The 21,858-nt window shown below is 33.2% G+C and overlaps 2 protein-coding genes across 2 annotated transcripts; one reads left to right on the forward strand and one right to left on the reverse strand.

The window, feature by feature from the left end:
• Window positions 1–1,082: 1,082 nt before the first annotated feature.
• On the forward strand, window positions 1,083–1,614 carry LOTGIDRAFT_129619 (hypothetical protein; the record flags this gene model as incomplete). The annotated part of the gene is made up of 2 exons (XM_009064923.1): window positions 1,083–1,208; window positions 1,447–1,614. 2 exons carry the CDS (start codon window positions 1,083–1,085, stop codon window positions 1,612–1,614), a joined length of 294 nt encoding a protein of 97 aa, XP_009063171.1.
• A 14,714-nt stretch (window positions 1,615–16,328) lies between these two features.
• Window positions 16,329–16,935, reverse strand: LOTGIDRAFT_100548 (hypothetical protein; the record flags this gene model as incomplete). The annotated part of the gene is made up of 2 exons (XM_009064924.1): window positions 16,329–16,440; window positions 16,826–16,935. Coding segments are annotated over 2 exons (222 nt in total), but the record flags the coding sequence as incomplete, so codon positions are not given.
• Between the last annotated feature and the right edge of the window lie 4,923 nt (window positions 16,936–21,858).

Here is a 21,858-nt window from a genome sequence, read left to right on the forward strand (position 1 = left end):
TCTAAACATTCACCTATCATCTAACTCTTGACCTAGCGACATAAGTTCCCCATTTAAGGATTTTGTTATTGCTTGACAAAAAGTTTACAGCATTTAACAGTTGTCTGAAATGTAGTAGCTCCCCTTATTCTATTTGTCGCTAGTAGGTGTCACTTACAGTCTTTTTGATTCGATTAGCCAGACTGATCGATACTATTAAAAATTATATTCATTACGTTAACTGGATAATCAAGACAACTTACATGGTAAGATGAAGTCATTTCTTTGTATTTTTTCAACTTTTATGGTATTTATTAAGATAAATAGATTTTTAGTAGACTGTTAAATAACAACAAAATGCATGAATATTTCGTTCAAGTATTTCCTCAGAAGGAACATTGGTTTTGAATCCAGTTAAACAGATTTCTTCTGTAATAGAAAGTCTATTGCTCTCGAGATTCTATCTGTACTTAATCTGCTCAAATCTTTTTGCTATTTTTTTGCAATTTTTTTGCATGTATTGGGAGCTTTGTCAATTGGCTGTATTATTTGATATAATAAATCGCATTTCTCCCCGGCTGACTGTAACCAAATTGAGAACTTGCAGAAGTGCCCAGACAAGAACAGAATGACTGTCCAGGAGATTACCGATTATAACACTAACAGTCTGAAACAGATCAGGTCAACATCACTGTCATCAGGAAGCATTTTCTAAGCTAATATTAATGTTACCCTCTTACTACCATTTTTACTGAATGAATTTTGGCAATGATATGCATTGAAATATCAATTAAAAAATACTTAGAGAGTCTTGGATTGCCTTTGGGTTGATGAAAAGTGTGTATTTCAAATTTAAAATCACTGAACCCTATATTTCTATGAACCCGAATAAAGTGATAGACGTGTTAGCCAACTTTTTAAGTCGATGAGATGACATGTTGAGAGAGAAGTCTTAAGCCAAAAGCCTAAGATCCTCCGAATGAGATACCGTTAATAATACTTATGTTTGAATTTTAGCAGTCCATTAGAATACATCAAAGTAAAAATTCCACAAGAAATACAACAATGTTATTTATTTTTATTTTGTCTGCAGAGATATTAAGATGTCGGTGACTAAGTTATTTGTTGGAAACCTGCCTGAAACAGTGAGAAAGGGTGATTTAACAGCTCTGTTTGAGAAGGAAGGACAAGTTGTAGAATGTGATGTGGTCAAAGATTATGGGTTTGTTGTGAGTAGTTCAATATTATGCTTAAACTTAATAATTGGTATTGACATATATAAATGTTGATGGAATATAATAGGTCTATTTATCTTAAAATTTACTTCAACTGCATAATGGTACTGAAAAAATTTAAACTTGCACTGCATTGTATTGTTGGTTTAATAGCAGAAGAACCATCAGTTTGATTCAAATCCTGAAAAGTGATACAGTATAAAAAGGTTATATTCTATATTTTTAATTTCAGCACTATGCAACTGAAGAAGAGGCCCATAGTGCAGTAGAAAATTTAAATGGTTTTCTTTTCTGTGGTTCCAAGTTACGTGTGGAGGTATCTAAAAGTAGAGTGCGGCCCAAGCCTGGTATGGGTGGTAAAGGAGAGTGTTTTAGATGTGGTAGAGAAGGTCATTGGTAGGTTGAATTGTAGGAGAAGCATAAGTATTTAGTTAAGCACCAGATTAGATTTGTTATTCGCTTTAATTAACGAATTAACTTTGTTCAGAGCTTTGAATTGTGATTGGATCTTTGACATTTTGACCAATATCTACATGTTATGGATCAAGCAATTCTTTTATGTAAATCATAAAAAGGTAAGACTACTTATGGATTATACTAATAAATTGATTTTTGTTTTTCAGGTCTAAAGATTGTCCCAAGGGATCGTAAGTATTGATTATAATTCATGAAATTACATTTTGAAACTAGAGCAAATATTGAAATAGTGAATAGCCCTTCATAAAAATTAAATTCTGCATAATAATAATTAGTACCCGATGTAAATTTGTTTGCGTCTGTGTCTCTTGGACATGAATATTACTCAACATGGCTGTTAGGATAAGGCAGAAAAGTCCGGACCAAAAATTAAAGTGGATTAAATTTTGACCATACTTGAGGTCAAATTATGTAGATTGTGAATCTTAACATCAATGGCAGAATAAGATCAGCTATTAAGAAATATTTGAGTGAAAGAAATTGTATTTTTAGATCCAGACCAAGGCCAAGACAACCGGAGTACAGAGATTCATATAGAGAAGATATGTATGACCCTTATTACAGAGACCCTTATTATCGTCCACCCCCACCCCCAGAGAGATACAGACCCTATGGTGATCCATACGACAGACGACCACTCCCTCCCCCAAGAGACTTGTACAGAGAAAGAGATCCCTATGTAAGACCATTACCAGAATATTATGCTTCGAGAAGAGCAGCTGCAGTAGCACCACCACCAAGGTTAGTGTACTAATCGATTTTATTGTCCCTATATAAACATAAAAGTTTTAGAAAAAGCAACCTTACACTTCCTTTAAAGAAGCTACATGGTCAAAGGTTATAGTATTTATTAGGTGCAATATGCCTGAATAAGTATATTTGTTTAAATGTTGTTAGGTTATTGATAAAATAATCGGTGATAATTGTGGACTATCTTGATTTCAGAGATCCATATTATGATCCCTATTATGACAGAAGAGGGTAAGTCGTAAAAAATATGTCTCTTGTGTAACAATTTGTTTGATAACTGAATGTATATTATTACCACGCTTCATTGATATGAGATGCGCGACCGCTGTCGCTTCATCAGTATGGTGTTTGTTTGATATTCGCTTCATTTTATACGCTATACGATTTGTCGTCTGATATTTAACCTCAATGTCCAGAGATACAAAAGGAAGACTTTCATCATTTGTAGCTTTTTCTAATATATTGAAATGTGTTAATAATGAACGCTGTATTTTTTTTTTCTGCGTATAGTTATGGAGCACCTCCTGCTCGTGAAGCCGATCTTCGAGGGCGCGGAGCACCGTACTGATGAAAAACGCTGAAACAGATAGTTGAACGCTTCCGCGAAATGAGAGTATTTTGAAAGATGACGCTTCACCAGAAAAAAATGGAATCATGTGAACTTTTTAAAAACTTGTGTAGAAAATGAACTCGCTTTTTATTCTGATATTCGTGGGATCATGGTGTTCAATTATTTATAAGAAAGAATTTTTCATTTTTATCATGTTATATTCCTATTAGATCATTAAATTATGATACTCAAATCATCTAAATACAGTGTTTTATTTGAGTTTCCCTGCTTCTTAAAAAGTAATCATCTTGGTCCTTATTCTTGAATTAAATTAGATATAACACAATCATCTGATTGGTTTGCGAAACAAGATTTAAAATAAATTTCTAGAACTGACCAATCAGAAAAAGAAATACTAAGAATAATTTTCCATGGGTTTCTGTGAGAAAGGGCCCAAATTTTTTTAAGTCTAAAATGTGCCATAGATGACTGAAATCATGATCTATCAGATTGTTGATAAAACGGGCTAAACAGAGTAACATTGCACTTGATCCTAATAATTTTACTCTTCTGATATGTAAATTTTGTTTAAGCTGGTGAAAAATAATACAAAAGGTAGGGTTGGAGTTTCCTTAGACCACTGTAATTTGTATATGTCCACAAAACAATGGGTTGAATTGTGAGAACATATGTTGAATTGGTAATTTTGCAATCAATATTATTGATTGGAATAGCTGAGATTTGGAACTGCTTTCTACTTTGGGTAGGGCTAGAGATTCTCGGAACCTTTGATCTTCCAACTCTGTAAATGGATGTTTGATTTGAGCTCTTCGACCTTTTTTCAGGTTGTAGAATTTTTAAGTCCAGTAGGCTACTCTATTAAACATTTTGATCCATATAAAAATTTTTATTGAAATATTGTTATGTATGTGATTTCATTATTTCAGTTCCGTTACATGATAAATGAAAGATCAATGTAATGGTTCTTAATGGAATTACCTCCAGAAAGATGATGATACTAGTTTCTTCTGAAAACTGGTACCAGCTAGTACTTCTATAAGCTCATCACTATGGGAAGTGGTTGATGGAACGCATCTTGAAGTTCACAAGAGAAATGCAATTTCTGAAATAAACTGTAATCTTATTTTTTAGTTATTACCATTGTCTTTGCCCAACAACTCTGACAGAGTCTGTATCTTCCTACAGTGGAAATTTTACACCATATATCATGTCTGAAGAATTGGGTATGACCACAGTTATCAGGCTACCCTGATGATATATAATATTTTCTGAATCCATGTCTTGTATCAAGGGACTGTGTTAACTCAGTGAGACTCCAAAATTTCCCTCATTGCATACTGTATGACATTAACTACATTTACTTCAAAAGCCATATTGGGTACAAAAAACGTAAAACTCATTTCCAATTCTATTCAAATTCTAAGGGAGATTAACAATATGCAATAATAGCAGATTAATGGAAAATTTCAGACACGATATGCAATATGCATAAGTTGTCGGTACGGGAGATTTCATAGGTTTCATGCTGCAGAACATTCTTCTCAGGAAATAAAACAATATAACATTAATTCTGCATGTTGGGATTCATAAGATTAGTCTTGCAAGGAATAAATTCAATAAAAAAAAAACAACCAGTTAGTTCTGATATATATATAATATATTAATATACAAAATATGTACAACATTATTTAAAATAAGCCTTCAGTAACAATAACAAATTTTATTTCAAGTGTAAAATATAGAATATGAAATGAAAGTATGCTTTATACATTGCTGTTGGTTCATATCTCTTCAGAAATACCATATTTCAATATGATTTCTTACCATGAATTCTCAGATTGTTAACTTGGTACACACAGAAAATTGCCTCAAAATATGAGTAAAAAGCAACGCCAAAATCAGATATCAACTAATTCTGAAACAGTACACAGTTCTAGCAAATGAATGTTCCGAGATTCTTTACCTAAATCAGTGGACCTTAAAATCAGATGTCACTAAACTAAATCACTATTGCAATGGTCCTTGTTTACCAATAGTAGCTTTTGAGATTGTGTCACCATAAAATACTTATATAGTGTCACCTACTGAAGAAATATGAACCAATCATATGAAAGGACATCCTTACAATGTCAAGCTACTACAACCTTGGCATATACCTTGACTCCAATAGCCAACTTAACTTTCTTGTATCACTGAAGTTATTTGATTAGATAGTACCATAGCAAATACAAAGAGTCTGTCAATACCAAGCTATAATGTTTAGTGTTTTTGTCAATGGCTGACCTACGATCCAATCATATCACTGGATTTATTGATTCAAAATAAACTGCTATTGAAGTCCAGGTAGCTTAAGGTTGCAACAGCTCGACATTGTGAAGAAGATGAAAGGATGAGGTGGGAATTTGACAAATATAAAATAGATCCTAAAAGTTAAAATACAAAGAGTGAGCTTGATAAAAGAAAATTATGCACCTCTGAATTAATAAAATATATACTATACAGAAAACAAATACTACAAATATTTCTTTAATAATAATCAAAAGGCAGGCTTGTAACCATTAACATTCCTTTTGAAGATATTCTCAAACTGGCAGTCTGCACCATTGTACTTTGTACCGTTTGAAATATTTATATAATCATTTAAAACTGAATATTGTTAAAATTTTGAAAATCAGTTTTATAAAACAAGAATTACTTCTGGTGCACACTCCCCCTTTAATTATAACTTAAAGAGATTGTAAAAAGGTTTTCAAAATTTTTTTATTGAGGACAGTGATAGCATCAATTTGCACCATTCCAATTTTCAATCAGACATCTGTGGTTCCTGCAATTCCACAAAAACTAACCTCGAAGGGTCTTACGTGATACAAGCATATTTTACGATTAGTGATGTCATCAAGCACATATTTTTATACCCAATACCCAAACGTCTGATTGAAAATTTGAATAGTGAAAATCTATGCTATCAGTGTCCAATACATATAAAAAATTTTGAAAACCTCTCTAAAATCCCTTTTAGTTATTTTGTTCTAATGATAACTTAGAAAATCACACAGAATGAAAATTCAGACTTGCACAACAAAAACAACTGTTGAAGAAACTATCAATACTAATTTTTTTTAAGAGTTACGAATTACGTCAATTTTCATGATCACAGCACCATCTTCTTAAAAAAGATATTTTTTAAAATTTTGTAGGCAGATAATGCAAGATAATTCCATTTTTAAAACCATGATTAATGCCTAAAATCAAATTTCAAATTGTAAACATGGCACGAGATAAAAGACAATAGACAAAATTACACATTAAAAATTTTAAAAGTTGAATAAAGAAACAATTTTAATAACTAACAAAACTAGTTACTGTGTATTGTCTACAGTTGGACTGATAGTCACAAAAATTTCCTGCAGACTTAAAGTATAAACCAGACATTTTGACATGATAATGACAAGGAAGAACTGAATATTGCAAATATAAGAGGAAGTTTGAAACAAATTTAAAAGTATGTTAGTCCCTACTGAAAATTAGCAATGGCACACAGCTTGCAGAGAAGGAAATTTTACCATGATAGCTGCACCAATTTGTTGATTCTCAAACAAAAGGTTAAAGCGCTCGAAAAAATTTGGAAAAAAAATGTTAGTTTTGTGTCCTATTGGAAGTATCTCTTGAAAATCATGAAATCTAGAAACAAGGGTTCAGTTGCACAAAAAATACTATGGTTGTAAGCTTGATATACCTCAATATCAAATTCCACAATTTTACAAATTCTTATTGTAGGAATTTTTGAGAAACTTGGCCACAGGGTCTCAGGCTGCCAAGCGGCACAAGCTGCTTGCAGGTCTGGTGCCATTTTATGTTTTAAGTCAAAAGCAATGGCACATATCAAATAACAAGGACGGAGGGAAAGGCTAGCTAAAATATGAGCATCAACAAAAATCATAACAAACAAACAATGTTATTCTTAACAATTCAGACTTCTCACATCTAAAGTGCACCAAAAACTAATATCTACTTACTAACAAGGCTTGTTGAAAAGTGCAACTCTATGCTACTAAGCCACTGTTATAAATTTGTCTATCATGACTTTTCTAATATGGATATATCACAATATAAATTAGAATCTTTATGAATATGTTTTTAGTTTTTACTGCCTAAAATTAAAGCTTGAAGCATTTTATATATGACATTTTAACTTCAGCTTTTAGCTTTAAATCTTCAATAAAAAATTGTAAGCTACAACACAAATATTGAAAAAATATCACCCAATAAAGAATGATTGAAAAATGAAATGATTTTATAAATGATGATTTGAATGATGATTTCATTAGTAATGAATGATGATTTAAATAATTGAATCCCAATGATTATTTCATTAATTCATTAAATGATGTATGATAATTTTCAAGGAGTCGCCACTAAAATCGTCTATTTCTATAGCTGCCTTAATAAAAAAAAATATTACACATCTTACAAATAGTTGTCTGTCTTATTCTCCACAGGAAAAGAATAGAAATGGTTTATTTGAGCACACTTTTTGAACTAAGTACATTATGTCATAGGTCACTTTTTTCCTAAATTCTGTAGAGCAATTTCACAAGAACACATATCCATTTTCGTTTGCTCAAAAACTGATGGCACAAGTGTCTTTTTTTTTTGTTAGATGTTACTGAACATTACACATGACATCTCAGTAGCTCAGAGCTTTGTTGAGCTTCCTTGGCTTTTCATGAACTAACAGGCACTTTCCAAGTAAATACACAAGACACAATCAAACCTTTCATCTTGGGACGCACATTGTGTTCCCTTTATAGAACAGTCCTCAAGCTAATTTATCCCACTTTGGAAAAACACGCACTGCTGGTATAATTATTCCGTCTGAACATTGTGCTTTCCTTTTCCCTAGCATAATTTGCCTTAGTGCACTGAATTTTGATTAGGAAGCCTTAGATAGGCGAAAAATTTGGCCAACACAGCAGTTAAGGACTTAATCCAACAAAAGCATCTGAAAATGCACAATAGTTCCTGATTTTCTTGAAAAATGTCATATCAAGGAAATTTGTCAGGTTCTACCATTGCTGCCACTTTTATCATTTCAACAGTTTTTGATTTAGTTTTTTCAGTTTCAGCTACTTTATGACTTTTCATGTGTGCGCTTCTGCTTTTCACTTTACTAAATATTCTACAAAATAAAAACAAAATACTCTAATTACATTCGCCAGAAATACTTGCCAAATGGTCATGTAATCCAAATATTTTACTTCATGATATACTTTGATTTCAGACAACAATTGGTTAGATAAACTGTGACACAGAATAATTATGAGGGGTCTTTACTTCATGTCAAACAAATTGTGGTTGTGGGTTCTACTTCCCTTGTGTAGTATGAAAGAAACATCGAGAAAGGGTCAATGCCTAGAGGTGTGTCTGAAAACAAGCTCTGGTAGAAAGAATTGTTTGAATATGGTTGCTTATTTATTTTTCGAACTTACCTGTCACATAATTTACAAGGGAATATTTCTTCACCAAGATCATTTAAAACTGGAGATGGTTTACCGGGTGATGATCTGGGTTTAGGACGTGGTTGTCTGGGTTTCACAGGTTTAGTAGCACCACCAACTGAGTTAGAATCACCTGATTTATTAACACTGGAACTATGCATTCTTCGATGACCACTTAAAGCTGGCTTGGAGTTAAATGTCTAAAAATTAAAATAAAGAATGTTTTCAAAACAATTTAGGAATTTTTAAAGGATTCAAAAAAATGTCTCAACACAAAGGATAATTGTTGAAAAATAAAGTTGATGTTAAGGAAAAGAACATTTTTCAGTGCTGGCAGCAGGAACCTTTGGAATTCTGCATCCTGGAAAATTCATTTAAAAGATCTAGTGTGTAGGGTCTACAGAATAATCAAGGTTGAGCTCGCAGGCATTTCTTTCTCTGTGAAGAGTAAAAGGAAATCGAGAGATCTGAGATGAAAGGTTTCAACCCTGGCCACCTGTATTAACGCCACTCAAGTAGTCAATAAAGGTACCTGATCAATTTACACTCAAACAATGGTATATTTAGAACATGATACTTACAGCACGACAGTTAGGATGATCACATGTAAATGTGGTAGGTTGTGGTGATGGTACCGTTAATATAGGTATATTACCAGGACTGGTACTGGATGTATAGTTAGTATTATTAACTACACTTTCTATAGTACTGGTGTAGGTACTGAATGTACTAGCAACACTACTATTTTCAATACCTGTATCACTATTTCTAGATACCTCCTAAAATAATAACAGAAACACTTGATGTCACTTAACAACCATGTTTGTCAACAAAGCTTCCATTTTGGAGAGTCCACATAACTATGGTAGACTTATATTTTGCTTGTTACTTCTTTAACTACCTCAAAATAATGTAGAATGCTCGATTTATGGACACAAATATCCTTGCTCATCTATAATGATAATATATTTTTTGAGGTATGCAATTAAGAGTCAATTTTTCAAGAATAACAGTTGTAATAACCCGTCACTGAACACACTACTAAGCCACTATCTATATGCGTTTCTAAAAATCCTTTCTTACCATAGGTTCTTCTGTTTTATCAGAAACACTACTCTCAGATCCTGATTCACCAGTTAAATTTGAAGTGGATGAAACAGTGTTTTGATTATCAGTTGGTCTTGATCGTAAGTTATACAAATCTTCTTGTTCTCTTTTACGTCTAATAATACGTAGTCGTTTATAATCTTCGGGACAAACTTTCTTCCATAAATAATAAAACTGAACACACTGTTTAACATTCTTACTTCCCACCTAGAGTGAAAATCGGAATTAATACGAGAGTATCAAAATTATCCTGTCCAACTAGCTAATGGAATTCAGACATTTCATATCAAATTTTACTTATTGGCTAATTAATTTATAGTTTGATTAACTTTTTGAGTTTTGACAGTGACTTCTAAAAACAGTAGAATATATATAATCCTGTGGGATATTGAACCTTGTTCACCCAATTCCAACCCACCAATAAACATCTTGTGAATGATAAAAATTTCCAACCTGTTTCGAAACATTAAAGAAATCTTTATCAAATTTATTTAATCCTTTATGGAAATTTTCTATTTCTTCTGTTGACCAACTATCTGATTCTGTAAATAAGATTGATGTAGTGATTAAGGTCATTTTGTCAAAACAGAATAGCCTGGCATTTTGCACCTGAACAGATTGACAAATGGTTTGACATAACAAAATGAATGGCCTTGCTCTTTTCTGATGAATACTTAGGTTTCAATAGCATATTAGAAAATAAGACAATTTTATGGATAGATTTAATACTTTCAACATCGCCCCTTTATTTCACTAACATGACTTCACCCTTGCCTTTCTTCTTCTTGTTATTATTATATATAGTTATGTTTAATTTATTGTTTGTATCATTATATTCCTGATGACAGTGTGAGATTCACATTGAAACGTTGAAAGTAATAAATATTATAGAGGTATCTATCCATAAAATTGTCTTGGGGTATGTCTTTAAGTGTCAAACATTTTAGATTTCAATAACACCTTTTAATAATGTACATGAATACCTATAGATATATATACTGTCTTCAGATTAACAGTGTAGTCAGTCTTACCTTGATAATTATAAGTTAATAAGGTGTGGTAACTGGGTAACTTTGGTGGTTCTTCCATCAGCATCAATATTGCATTCTATAAATAAACATTAGGTTCAAGGCAAAATATGTGGATCTTAAGTAATTAATCACAAATCATACACATAATTACTGTTACTAAATAAGTCAAACATCTTGGTTTTCGTTTCAAGAGCTACTTACTGATTTCGTCTCTTTTGTACGACAGAAGTGATGTCATCGAATCTCATAGTATGGGCTCTGGCATCAGAATTTTCAAATCCATAGCACCTATTAAATCACCTATTAGCAACTCCACTTCAATTATGCCTAATTACACTTCTGATTGTACAAAGATCTCATATTTTGATCACCCAGGACAACACATGGTCTAAAGTCCAAAGATTCTTTTCTTTTCTCTGAACAATCAACCTTAAATGTCAGAAAATAAAGTAAACACCAACCTGTATATTGCCCTTGGCCATATATAATAGATGTAAAGCATATTCTACATTAAAACCATTTCCTTTTACTGCAGCACAACACGCGAAATCTTGGTAATATTGCACTATAAATGTGAAAATAATTTCTTTATAAAATCATCATGAAATACACCCTGCAATTTGCAGAAAAGTTAAGAAATATGAGGGGTAGTATATTATGAGAATAATATGATTCTACATTGCTAACATAAAAGACTGTAAAATTTTTAATAATGACAGAAATAATAGGCCATGATTTCCATTGTTTACAGATATTGACTATGATAAGTTCAAGGACCAACCTTCATCGTCAGTATTGTCTGCCATAGCAAATGGTTCCCACATCACATCTTCTCTAGATATAGATCTCAAAGCATTTTTCATATTTGCTGAAATAAAGATAGCAACAAAATAAAGTTCCATTTAGCTGTAAATTATTGTAGTCTGAAGTATGTACTTGGAGTTGTCTCCCTTGGAAGAATAGTACAAAAACCTGAGGTAACCAGTTGCAGATTGAAAACATGGACATCATTCTTTTGCAACAGAGGTTTAGTAGGGCTTTGAGTCACATCTTTTAGCAATGGAAAGAAAGAAAGCAAAGAAATTTTGCTCAGAAAAAATCCAAAATTGTTTCATGAGTTGATACTTACGGTTAAACTGAGGTAAAACAGCTTGAAATTGAGTCCCTACATTAATATGTCTGAAATATAAATGATTGCATTTCAAATAAGCATATTGTATTTCTCTAATTTTATTGTTGCTTCACATAACGTTCTCTGAAATGAGCTTATCTTGATGAAGATGATAATAAAGAACATACGGTTTGGTATCTGTTTCTGGTGGTGGAGTTGTATCTTCTGATTCTAAATCTTCTGTTTCTTCTTCAACTTCTGGTTTACTTATACTACCTACAAATTACAACCTCATTCATGTCCAATGTGTGATTGACTTTTTGACACATGACAAAGCATCATAAACTCAGCTCTTCCAATGGGGTGGTAATTCCGGGACAAATTTAAGCATGTGGCAAAATTTTCTGTATTACATCGAGCTCGCACATTGTTTGGATAATCCATCCTTGCAGCAATTAAAACTTTTTTCTAATCAAACCAATGATGATGTTTCTGACAACAGACTATTGATTGTCTAAAAATAATAAATAAAAATAGACTTACTTTTACGAGGCAGAAGTCTAGGTGTAATAGGAGCAGAACGTGGAGTGAATGGTCGCGCACTTTGAATTGAACAAAATAATCCTGAACTCCTTCTATTTGGACTCAACATGGGAGGTGGGGTATAGGGCGGAGGTGTATGTCCATGACCTGGTCCTTTTAACTCACTTCCATCCCAGAGTCGTGGAGATCGCAAACGACTTTGAAAACTGTTTAAATGAGGTGGTATGAACAGAGGTGCTGGACGATGTTTACGTTTAAATTTCACGGGACTCGCAAGAATTCCTGGATTCCTGAACACACTGGCACCAGCAGATTTTGAGAACACATCATCAGCATGACTTTTAGATCGTCCAATCACAGTTTCACTGTGTCTCTCGCGATATAAAGAATCCTCAGTCTGACTCCTAGGTCTCATAAAACTATGATCAATACTCTTTGAACGCATTAATTTAGAACGAATATGATCATCACCTGATTTACTACGCATACGCACACGTCCACTTGGGGGGGAGAATTCTGTCAAAGTTCTAGGTTTCGCAAATTTGTCACTTTGTGGACCTTTTGTTAATAACATAGTTAAATTAGCGTGGCTATGTTGAGGAGAAATAGTTCGTTCAGAATCAGCAGATAATCTTCGCCGCACTTCAGAATGAGAAGCAGATATTGGTCTAAAGTTTTGAGATTTTAATAGTTCATTTCGTAGCACTGAGTCACCAGAACTTGATACACATGGTACAACTTTGGGATGGGACTCCATCAAATCTCTTTGGATACTGTCTATTGTACTTTGAGATGAATCAACTGGATGGGACATTGACAGCTGATGTAACGTAGGTTGTATGTTGGAAAGTTTCCCTTCTTGTGGCATAGCTTCTGACACGGACCCAAACATGCCCACATCTTGACGTTGAGTTGGCTGTGGAAGATGAACATCATTTCCAGAAATGAAAGGCGATGTGGCATTAGGATCTAATTGTCTCTGATTGTATGATACACTGACAGATGATGGATTACTGGAAGGCAATGTCATTCCTTGGGACTGCAGACCTAATAATGTCTGAGAAATCTGGTTCAGATCCATATTCTCAATTTGAGCATTTTGCTGTTCCTGCAGCCGTTGCCGAGCCAGTTCATCTTGCTCTCTCTGTTGTTGCTGCCCTATGTCTATATTTTGTATTCCCTGCAACCCCAATGATTGCTGCTGTAACAAGGCCCTATTTTGTTCGGCTAGCATCTGTTGCTGTTGTTGTTGCATTTCATATTGTGCCTGTACCTGAGTTTCAACCATTTGATTTGAAGAATCTTCTGATTTGCTTGCTTGTTGTTGTTGTTGTTCTTGAAGTTGTCTTTGTTGCAGCAAATGGTGTTCTTGAATCAGTTGTTGTATATGGTTGGGTTGTAACTGTTGTACAGTCTCAAGTTGTTGTGGATTGAGCTGAGAGGTCAATGATGGTGGCAGTTGGATGCTTTGTTGTATGAGATTAGGCACAGCTGCTAATGTCAGCTGTTGTAATTGTTGTTGAACTAGCTGTTGTTGTACTGGATCTAATTGATGTATAGGAAGTATCTGATCAGGAGTAACACCATGTACTTGTAGCAAGGCTGGATGTGGAATTGTTCTCAGTTCTGCTTGTTGTCCTTCATTTCCAGAATTAACCGTCTGACTTTGCTGGAAAAAAAATCAACGACATATAGCAACCAGAGAATCTGAAACAGCCCATCTAATTCTATATTGGAAATGAAATTTATATCATCCAGTAAGAAACAGTTTAAATTTAATTTGGGGTTGCAATTCTAATATTTTAACTGAGGAATATGAAAACTAGGCAACTTGCTGAACATCAACAAAAAAGATTATGAAAATCCAAAATCAACGTGTAGAGGCCTTGTTTTCAGCTCTCGAAATGTGATTTTTGTAGTGTCCTAAAATCCTAAATCATGATATGTGCCACCAATTGTCGCACAGATTCCATAATAACTAACCTGTAAATTTTGAGCAGCCAAAGATTGTTGCTGTTCAGATGCCTGCACCTGCTGTTGTTGTTGCTGTTGCTGAAGGGCATGAATCTGAAGTTGATGTTGTAAAATTGGATGTTGTTGACGAACAAAGTTACTAGACTGTTCAGAAGCTAGCTGCTGTGGTTGTTGAGCTGGAACACTAACTGGTTGAACAGAAGCTGGCTGGGCTACTGACTGGCCAGTTGATGAATATTGAGGTGATTTCAATATCTGAAGACCTTGATTTACTAATGATGGCAATATATTTTGGACTTGTGATGGATGAGCTGTTGATTGATGGCTACTGGGGAGACGAGGTGGTGGTTGTTTTACTATTTTAGTCTTTGGTTTGGAAGACTTTTTGGTATCATCTTTATCACCTTTTTCCTGAAAACAAAAGATTCATAATAATAATATTTGGTGATTTGCTTTTACAAGCAATATCTAAATGATCTGTCTCTGTCTCTTTGTTGAAAAATGTCAAAATCTATCCATAATTGACTAATACCAAGAGTATACCAAGAGTTCATGGACCATGTAGATGACAAACAAACTTTCTGATGCCTTTGTAGACAAATGATGTTATTACTTCCATACTAGTTTTCTAAAACATACTTTTTTCATATATCCACCATGTAATCTCATATGGCCATTTAAAGCAGGTATATTCTTAAACTTTTTCTCACAAATTGTACAAGATACAGGGGGCTTTACAACGTCTTCACTGTAACAAAAAAATTTATTGTTGCAAAAAATCATATAGCAAAACTGTAGATTTTCCATAAGGCAAGGTGGCTGGTTTAGCACTGTTGGATCAGTATTCAATTTAAAAAAACAAAAGAGCAGTATGAACATTCTTGATACTAATCTGACAGACGATTATCTTGAGGGCAAGCAAAAGATTTTCTGTTCTGTAAATGGGTAGCAGAGACAAGATTAAATTCCTCCATTCCAACTTTCTGAACAAATTCCTAACCATATTTAAATCAAATTTGTCAAAAGGGTGATTGAAAAGTAACAGAGTACTATTCTACAGAAGGAACCAGCACAGGGTGTCAAAGTTACTTATCAAAATTCAAGAAACTGTAAATCACCTGGCTTTGACCATATCAGCAGGTGTAGTATTATTAAACCATAACTGTCTCTGATGGGTGGCAAGATGAGGTGTGGCAGAAGCTGATGTATTAGATGCAGCAGGTACAGGACTAACTGGACTATAACCACCACTACTGGATGACAGTTCTGAATTTCCTGGTGCTGGTCCAGTGAATGGATTACTAACATAATTATATACTGGGTTACGTGCACCTTGCCAACTCTGTTTACTATTTCCACCTTGTGTAGTTGTTGTTGTTTTAGGTGCTGGTTGGCTGACAACTGTTTGCTGTTGTTGTTGTTGTTGTACATTCTGCACTTGATCAAATGGAAAGAATTGTTTTCCTCCTGTTTGTGCAGTGTTTGTATAACTAGGTGAAGGTGAAGGAGTAGTATTACCACTATAACTTGGTGATGATATTTGCAACATCTGTGTGGCCTCCTGCTGAATTAAAATTCAAGAAATTAAGATATATGGTGTACACATAGTCTGTTACACAACTTACATGCCAACTGAAAGATTTTTAATTTAGCCACTACAGTTTACATCTGAAGAAGGCCCTTTACAACATTTGTCTTTTTGATCTAAAGCTTGGATTTTGAGACAGGAACAAAAGGTGCATTCTGAGTAAGCATTAAACACAGTTTAAGTAACAAAATTTTAGTCACTTCTTGAAAGATATTGATTCAACTCAAATTATGATACACAATTAAGGCTACTTCTGTTGATGCTAAAAAGGCTAAAAAAATATTTCCAAAATTACACAGGCATATCATGACTTTTTTTTTTAATATGAAAGGCGAAAGCATTACCTGAAAAGCTCGTTGGTCTGAGGCTCTTGGTTTACCATTTGATTGGCTATTATTAGATATACCAGCAGCATTCATGGAAGCTAAAACACTGGCAGCTATAGCCTCAGGTGTTTGATGATGGTGACCTTCAAGATGACGGCGTAGTGACCTTGCATCACAATAACTCTTCTCACAATTCTCTTCTTGACATTCATAAGGCTTCTTTTCTCTATGTGTCATCAAATGTCCATTTCTGAAATATTCAACATCATTGAGTTCTATTAGATATAAAAACCTTTATTTCGAAGGAAAAGAGTTTGCTCAATATCAATCTTATCAAAATTAGATTAATATATTTTTTCTGATTTTTTTCTGCTTATTTTGATCTCACGAGTTCTCTATAGCAGCCCTGTTCTAATGAATTTATTTATAACCAATCATGTCATGTAGAACATAGTTCTTGATAACTGTACTTTATTTTGGGTTTCGCTTTACTACATGACAAGCTTTGATTGGTTGGAAATAATATCATTAGAACTTTGATCTGGCTAATGAACTCAATAAAATATATTTAATATACGCCAATAATGCGTTTTGACACATTAACATTATCCAGCATATTGAAAAAAAACACTTACAAATGATCTTGTCTTTTAAAACCTTTATGACAAACATTACAGATATATTTCCTCTCTTCACTGTGAGTTAATCTATGTTTAGCTAAAGCACTTGAGTTATTAAAACTTTTACCACACGTTGGACAGACCAGATTTTGTTTCATTGGTGAAAACTGTGTCTTTGGTAAATTTTTTTTGCCTTTTTTATTTCCATTGTTGGTATCCTGAGCTATACCTTGATTTTGTTCATTTAAAACTGAAAAGATAAATAAAATGTTTTCGGAATCCATTTTCAAAGTACCAGTACTAGATTATCATCATTCTCTCAAACTTAAGGAACAAACTTAAAGAACGATCTTGGCGCCTACTGGTACCGATTTAAATAATGTTTGATGCTCCATATTCCTAAAACGTGGTCATAAATATCTAATAAGCTGCAGGCAATTCATGAAAACATCCAATTTAAACCATTTTTAAAAAGTTATAAATTATGGAATTGACATAAATTACCGCAAAAAATCCAATACTTTTGAAACTTTTTGAATAAGCTCTTGCAGAACAAAAAATTAATAATCGCTCAATTTTCTGCTCAGATGGTTTGAAGTGTCAATTAGGCTCAAATGAAAGCTATAAGATCATGATTTGGCATTAAATGAAGCAAAAGTGACTTACTATTACTCTCTTGATTAGAGTCAGCAATTCCACCCTCATCTACAATCAAGCCTGTTTCAGCTAATGGTGAAAGTGATAAGGCTTCATTCACATTTCCATCAAATAAATCATACGTATGACTGCCTTGACCCTCAGATAACCGAATATTCTGAGATGGATTACCCATAATACCTTCATCTAATTGTGTATTAGTTGAGTTCATTTCAAAGGCACTTTCATTCAACATTTCACTGTCATTATTATAATTGATAGCACTTAACATGGCGTCCCCACCTCCTCCTGACGTCTGATAACGCAACACTTGAGGACCAGCTTGACTAGTTGAAGCAGGACTTTGCTGTCCATGTTCCTGAAAAGCTGACACTGCTAACATATGTAACGGTGACAATTCCTTCATATCAGTTAATTCCGACCGATCTGAATACACTTTCAATTCATTTTTATTGTCATTAAAACTATTTTCACTCATTTTGGATATTTGAGAATTCAGTCTTATGTCTTTCTCTTCTTTTAAAGCTGACAAGTTAGACAACTCATCGAGACTAAAATGTATTGGAGCAGTAAACGGGAACGACAAAGTAGGATTATTTGAATCAATAAATGTAGAACTTGTAACTGGTAAATCTGATGTGGGTTGAGAAGCAAGTTGTAAACTAAGGCCTTCCATTTTCCTTCTTCTAACTGATAGCTCATCTGTGTCTCCTGTCTCTGACAGCCCTTCTTCCATAGCCTAATTAACTTACACATTCCTTTACTCTCACTAGAAAACCGTCAAATACAACTTCACAACTTTATATTATGCTTATTTCTGACACAACGCCTAAGTCAAGCCAGAGAATTTACATTTTGATAGAATCTGAAATAGGAAATTCAATAGATATTATCTTATCCTTTAAGTTTCAGTTTGACAGAAAAGACACAATGAAAATATTGCAAAGGGTGATGACACATCCCTAGTCTATTGCTAACTGTATTAAACTATGACACAGGTCTAAGTAAAATAATAAAAAATAAATGCTTTGTTGTATCATGTAAGGATCTAATAAAAAGTGAAACAAACATTTGTGTACATTGATTGAAGCATTTCTCTTTACTCAGTTGTCTTGATTAGATTGGTAGCCTACCACTACCACTGATTATTATCAATCCCTAATTTATTAATTCAAATACTAACAATAGCACATGAAAATGTAGTTTTGTGACCCAGGCCAATGCTGTAATGGGAATTTTATTTTTATATCACCTAACTAACAAATATTATACAGGTAGGTAGGTTTAGTATTATGAAAACCTAATCAAAACAGGTGAGATCAATTAACAGGGGAATTAATCTACCAATCAGCTGAGAAAAGCAGACGACATAAGTTCATTATCGCCGTGACAATCTGTTGTATACATAAATGACGATATAATCAACATTATTTTAGCATCACAGTGATGACAGTGGTCAATTTCATACATAAATTTAGCATGATTTGAACTGAATAATAAACGCGATTGCGTGAACGTGTTTATTTCAATTTGCAAATCCGCCAACTTTGGGGAAGCATTTCCACCCACATTTCAGCCGCACTTGCATGATCAATGGTGTCAATACAATTCTAATATATTGTTTTATCGCATTTCCCTACCTTTGATACTAACAAATGTATATTGATTTACATAGCGGCATGTAAATTTGGAATATTTCGGCCTGAAAGTACGGCCATAGATTGTCAAGGCCTAACAACTCCAAATTTTATATCTCCGCATTAACAAAAAGGTCTTGGAATACCCAAAACTAAATTTCTGGATTGCATTGTCAGCTCAATATCTAAGAATAAATTTGAGTGGATGGTTAAAAGTGCAGCTATGAAAGACTTTATAAGGCTTTTAGTGTTCAAAAAGGAGTTTGACATTTCAAACTCGAGCCATTTGCGTAGTAATAAATGTGTTATTCCGGATGGTAAACAGGTTCCCTGAAGTAGTCCATGACGTCATGATTTAAATCAGGCGCATGTCCCAGAAGTGACGTCAGTTCCACGATTGACATGGCGGAAAAGTTACAGCCAAATAATATGCCAGCTTACGATTCTCCACCTGGTAAGTGATTCTTGTGATTAGCCTTAATATACTCTTACAGACAAAATGCTGTTTTGTTGAATTGAAAAAAAAATTAATCTTCTTTTTCGAACCCTCGATTTCTTTAGGACATGGTTTTCTCGATATTGCAAGACTAATCTCCAAACCAAAACGTCGTAAATAATAATAAAAAATAGTTTAAATTGTGTAAGCGAGCATATGTCTATTTATACATAATAAATATTTAAATCTGAGGTAGGATCATAAAGCTCACACAATAACAATGAATTTCATTAACCATTTATTAAGCTCTTCAATATACTAGCCTAATATAAAGATTTTATAGGCAAAGAATTGCAATGAAATTTGAGTTTGTTGGAATTTTCAATTAGAAAAAACAATTCATTATTTATTTTGTTATTCTATTTTTACTGGAAAATTATAAAAGATCTAAAAAAAAAAAAAATTAGCCTGGTAAAGAAATACAAAAAAAATCTATAAATGATATTCATACATCACAGGCCTTAGGAGCTTGTAGCATTAAGAGTATTTTTACATTTTTTATGAAAATGATTTGCTAGTAAAACCTTGACACGATTGTTTTTGGTTGGTAAAGGCTGTAGCACATCTACTCTCTGACTACATTGAGCTTTGAATCGAAATTTTCTTTCATTTCATACATATTCATAATAAATTTTTCAATTGTATAAGCTTACCAATTGTCGTAGAATGTCTGGGGGTCCATCCATAGAAATTTGTCATTCAGTGATTTTACATTTGAAATAGATACCCTTCCCTCCCAGAAAGTTCCTGTGAAAATGACCTACTCTTCGAACTGAAAATTCTCTTCTACAAAATCGTGTTTACAAATAATGAATTTTCCAGTGCCATTAACCCAAAGACAATCTAAAACTCTCAGTGTATTTTGTACCGGTAATTGATATTTCAAGTCATACGCATATGATTGCAAATATTCAAATGTTGTAGTCAGAGAGTAGGCCTACTTGATTGTCACTTTTGACACTGGGATGTTTGACTCTTCAGCACCATATTATGGCAGAATGTCATAAAAAAAAATTCTCGTGTGTATTTAATCATTCATTTGTTTATATAGTGTGACCCTAAAAATTTCACAGACAACAAATTATTATTTTTTAGATGTGTTTTTATTAATCAAGCATTTTTTATATCAATTCTTCAAGATACCGGTACTACAGAAATAAAAATTGTCTCTAACTGATGATTATTATAGTCTAATTTGAAAACTAGTGATATCAGTAGAGATCATACCGTAGATAAACTTATATTGTCTAATTTTTTAAAATCTTTTTCATTTTATTTATATTTGTCTCTACAATATGCCTGCAATAAAACATTCTGGAAGGGTTTCCTGATGCCAGTGATACCCAGATCCAATGGAAAAAATTAATTTATATAAATATTTCCAATCCAACAAAGTTATTACAATCTAGCTAACAATCTGTTTTCAAATCTTATTTCATATCCCAGTTTGAGTGGCAGATCGGATGTGAAAGATCAGAGTTCATTCATGTTATGTTATCTGATTGTGTTAGCCTTTCATTTTTATTTGACTAGTTTGTTGATGTGAACATATTGGATTTTCCTTACCTGTTGCCATAGATATATTCAGTTTGTATTATAATGCTTTCTAAGTGAAAATTAATGAAGGCGTTATAGCAAAGAAATCTTTCCTATTAGCTTGGGATTGGTGAGCTCCTTAATAGGGAGTGTTATGTATTTGTTTTTTATTTAACATTATTTGATTTGGTCATATGAATGCATACAAATAGTTTTTCCACCAGACTGTTGTGTGGATTTGATTTTTAATTTTTGAGCTGCCCGGTCGGTCGAGTCCGGAATATATAGAGCTAAATCAACAGCCCTGGATTCAACCGTCTTGATACTGGTAAATATCTAAACTGTCAAGTATGTGTTTTCCTATTCTTAAAGTATATCTAGGGACTTAAAAAAAAAACTTAAAAAATACCAGTTGCTTTTTCCTGAAAAATGAACTTTTAATTTCATCAGAAAACTTCCTTAAATTTTGACTCTTCAAAACATTTCAAAATGATGCCTTTCTGCCTATCTTATTTATGCATTTTTTCAACACATGAGTAAAAAGTAAGATCAAAGTTAATTCATTGAATAATAAATATTGATTTACTGATGAAAGCATAAAGACAATATACTTATAGTAGAGTCAGACAGTTATTTTAGTATAGTTACCACCTGTTAAACTATATCTTGAAACAAGGTCAAGTAAAGGTTGTTTTATATCTGGTCAATTTGTCTTAGTTGAC

This window comes from Lottia gigantea, assembly GCF_000327385.1.
Source record: "Lottia gigantea unplaced genomic scaffold LOTGIsca_66, whole genome shotgun sequence".
Classification (NCBI taxonomy): domain Eukaryota; kingdom Metazoa; phylum Mollusca; class Gastropoda; family Lottiidae; genus Lottia; species Lottia gigantea.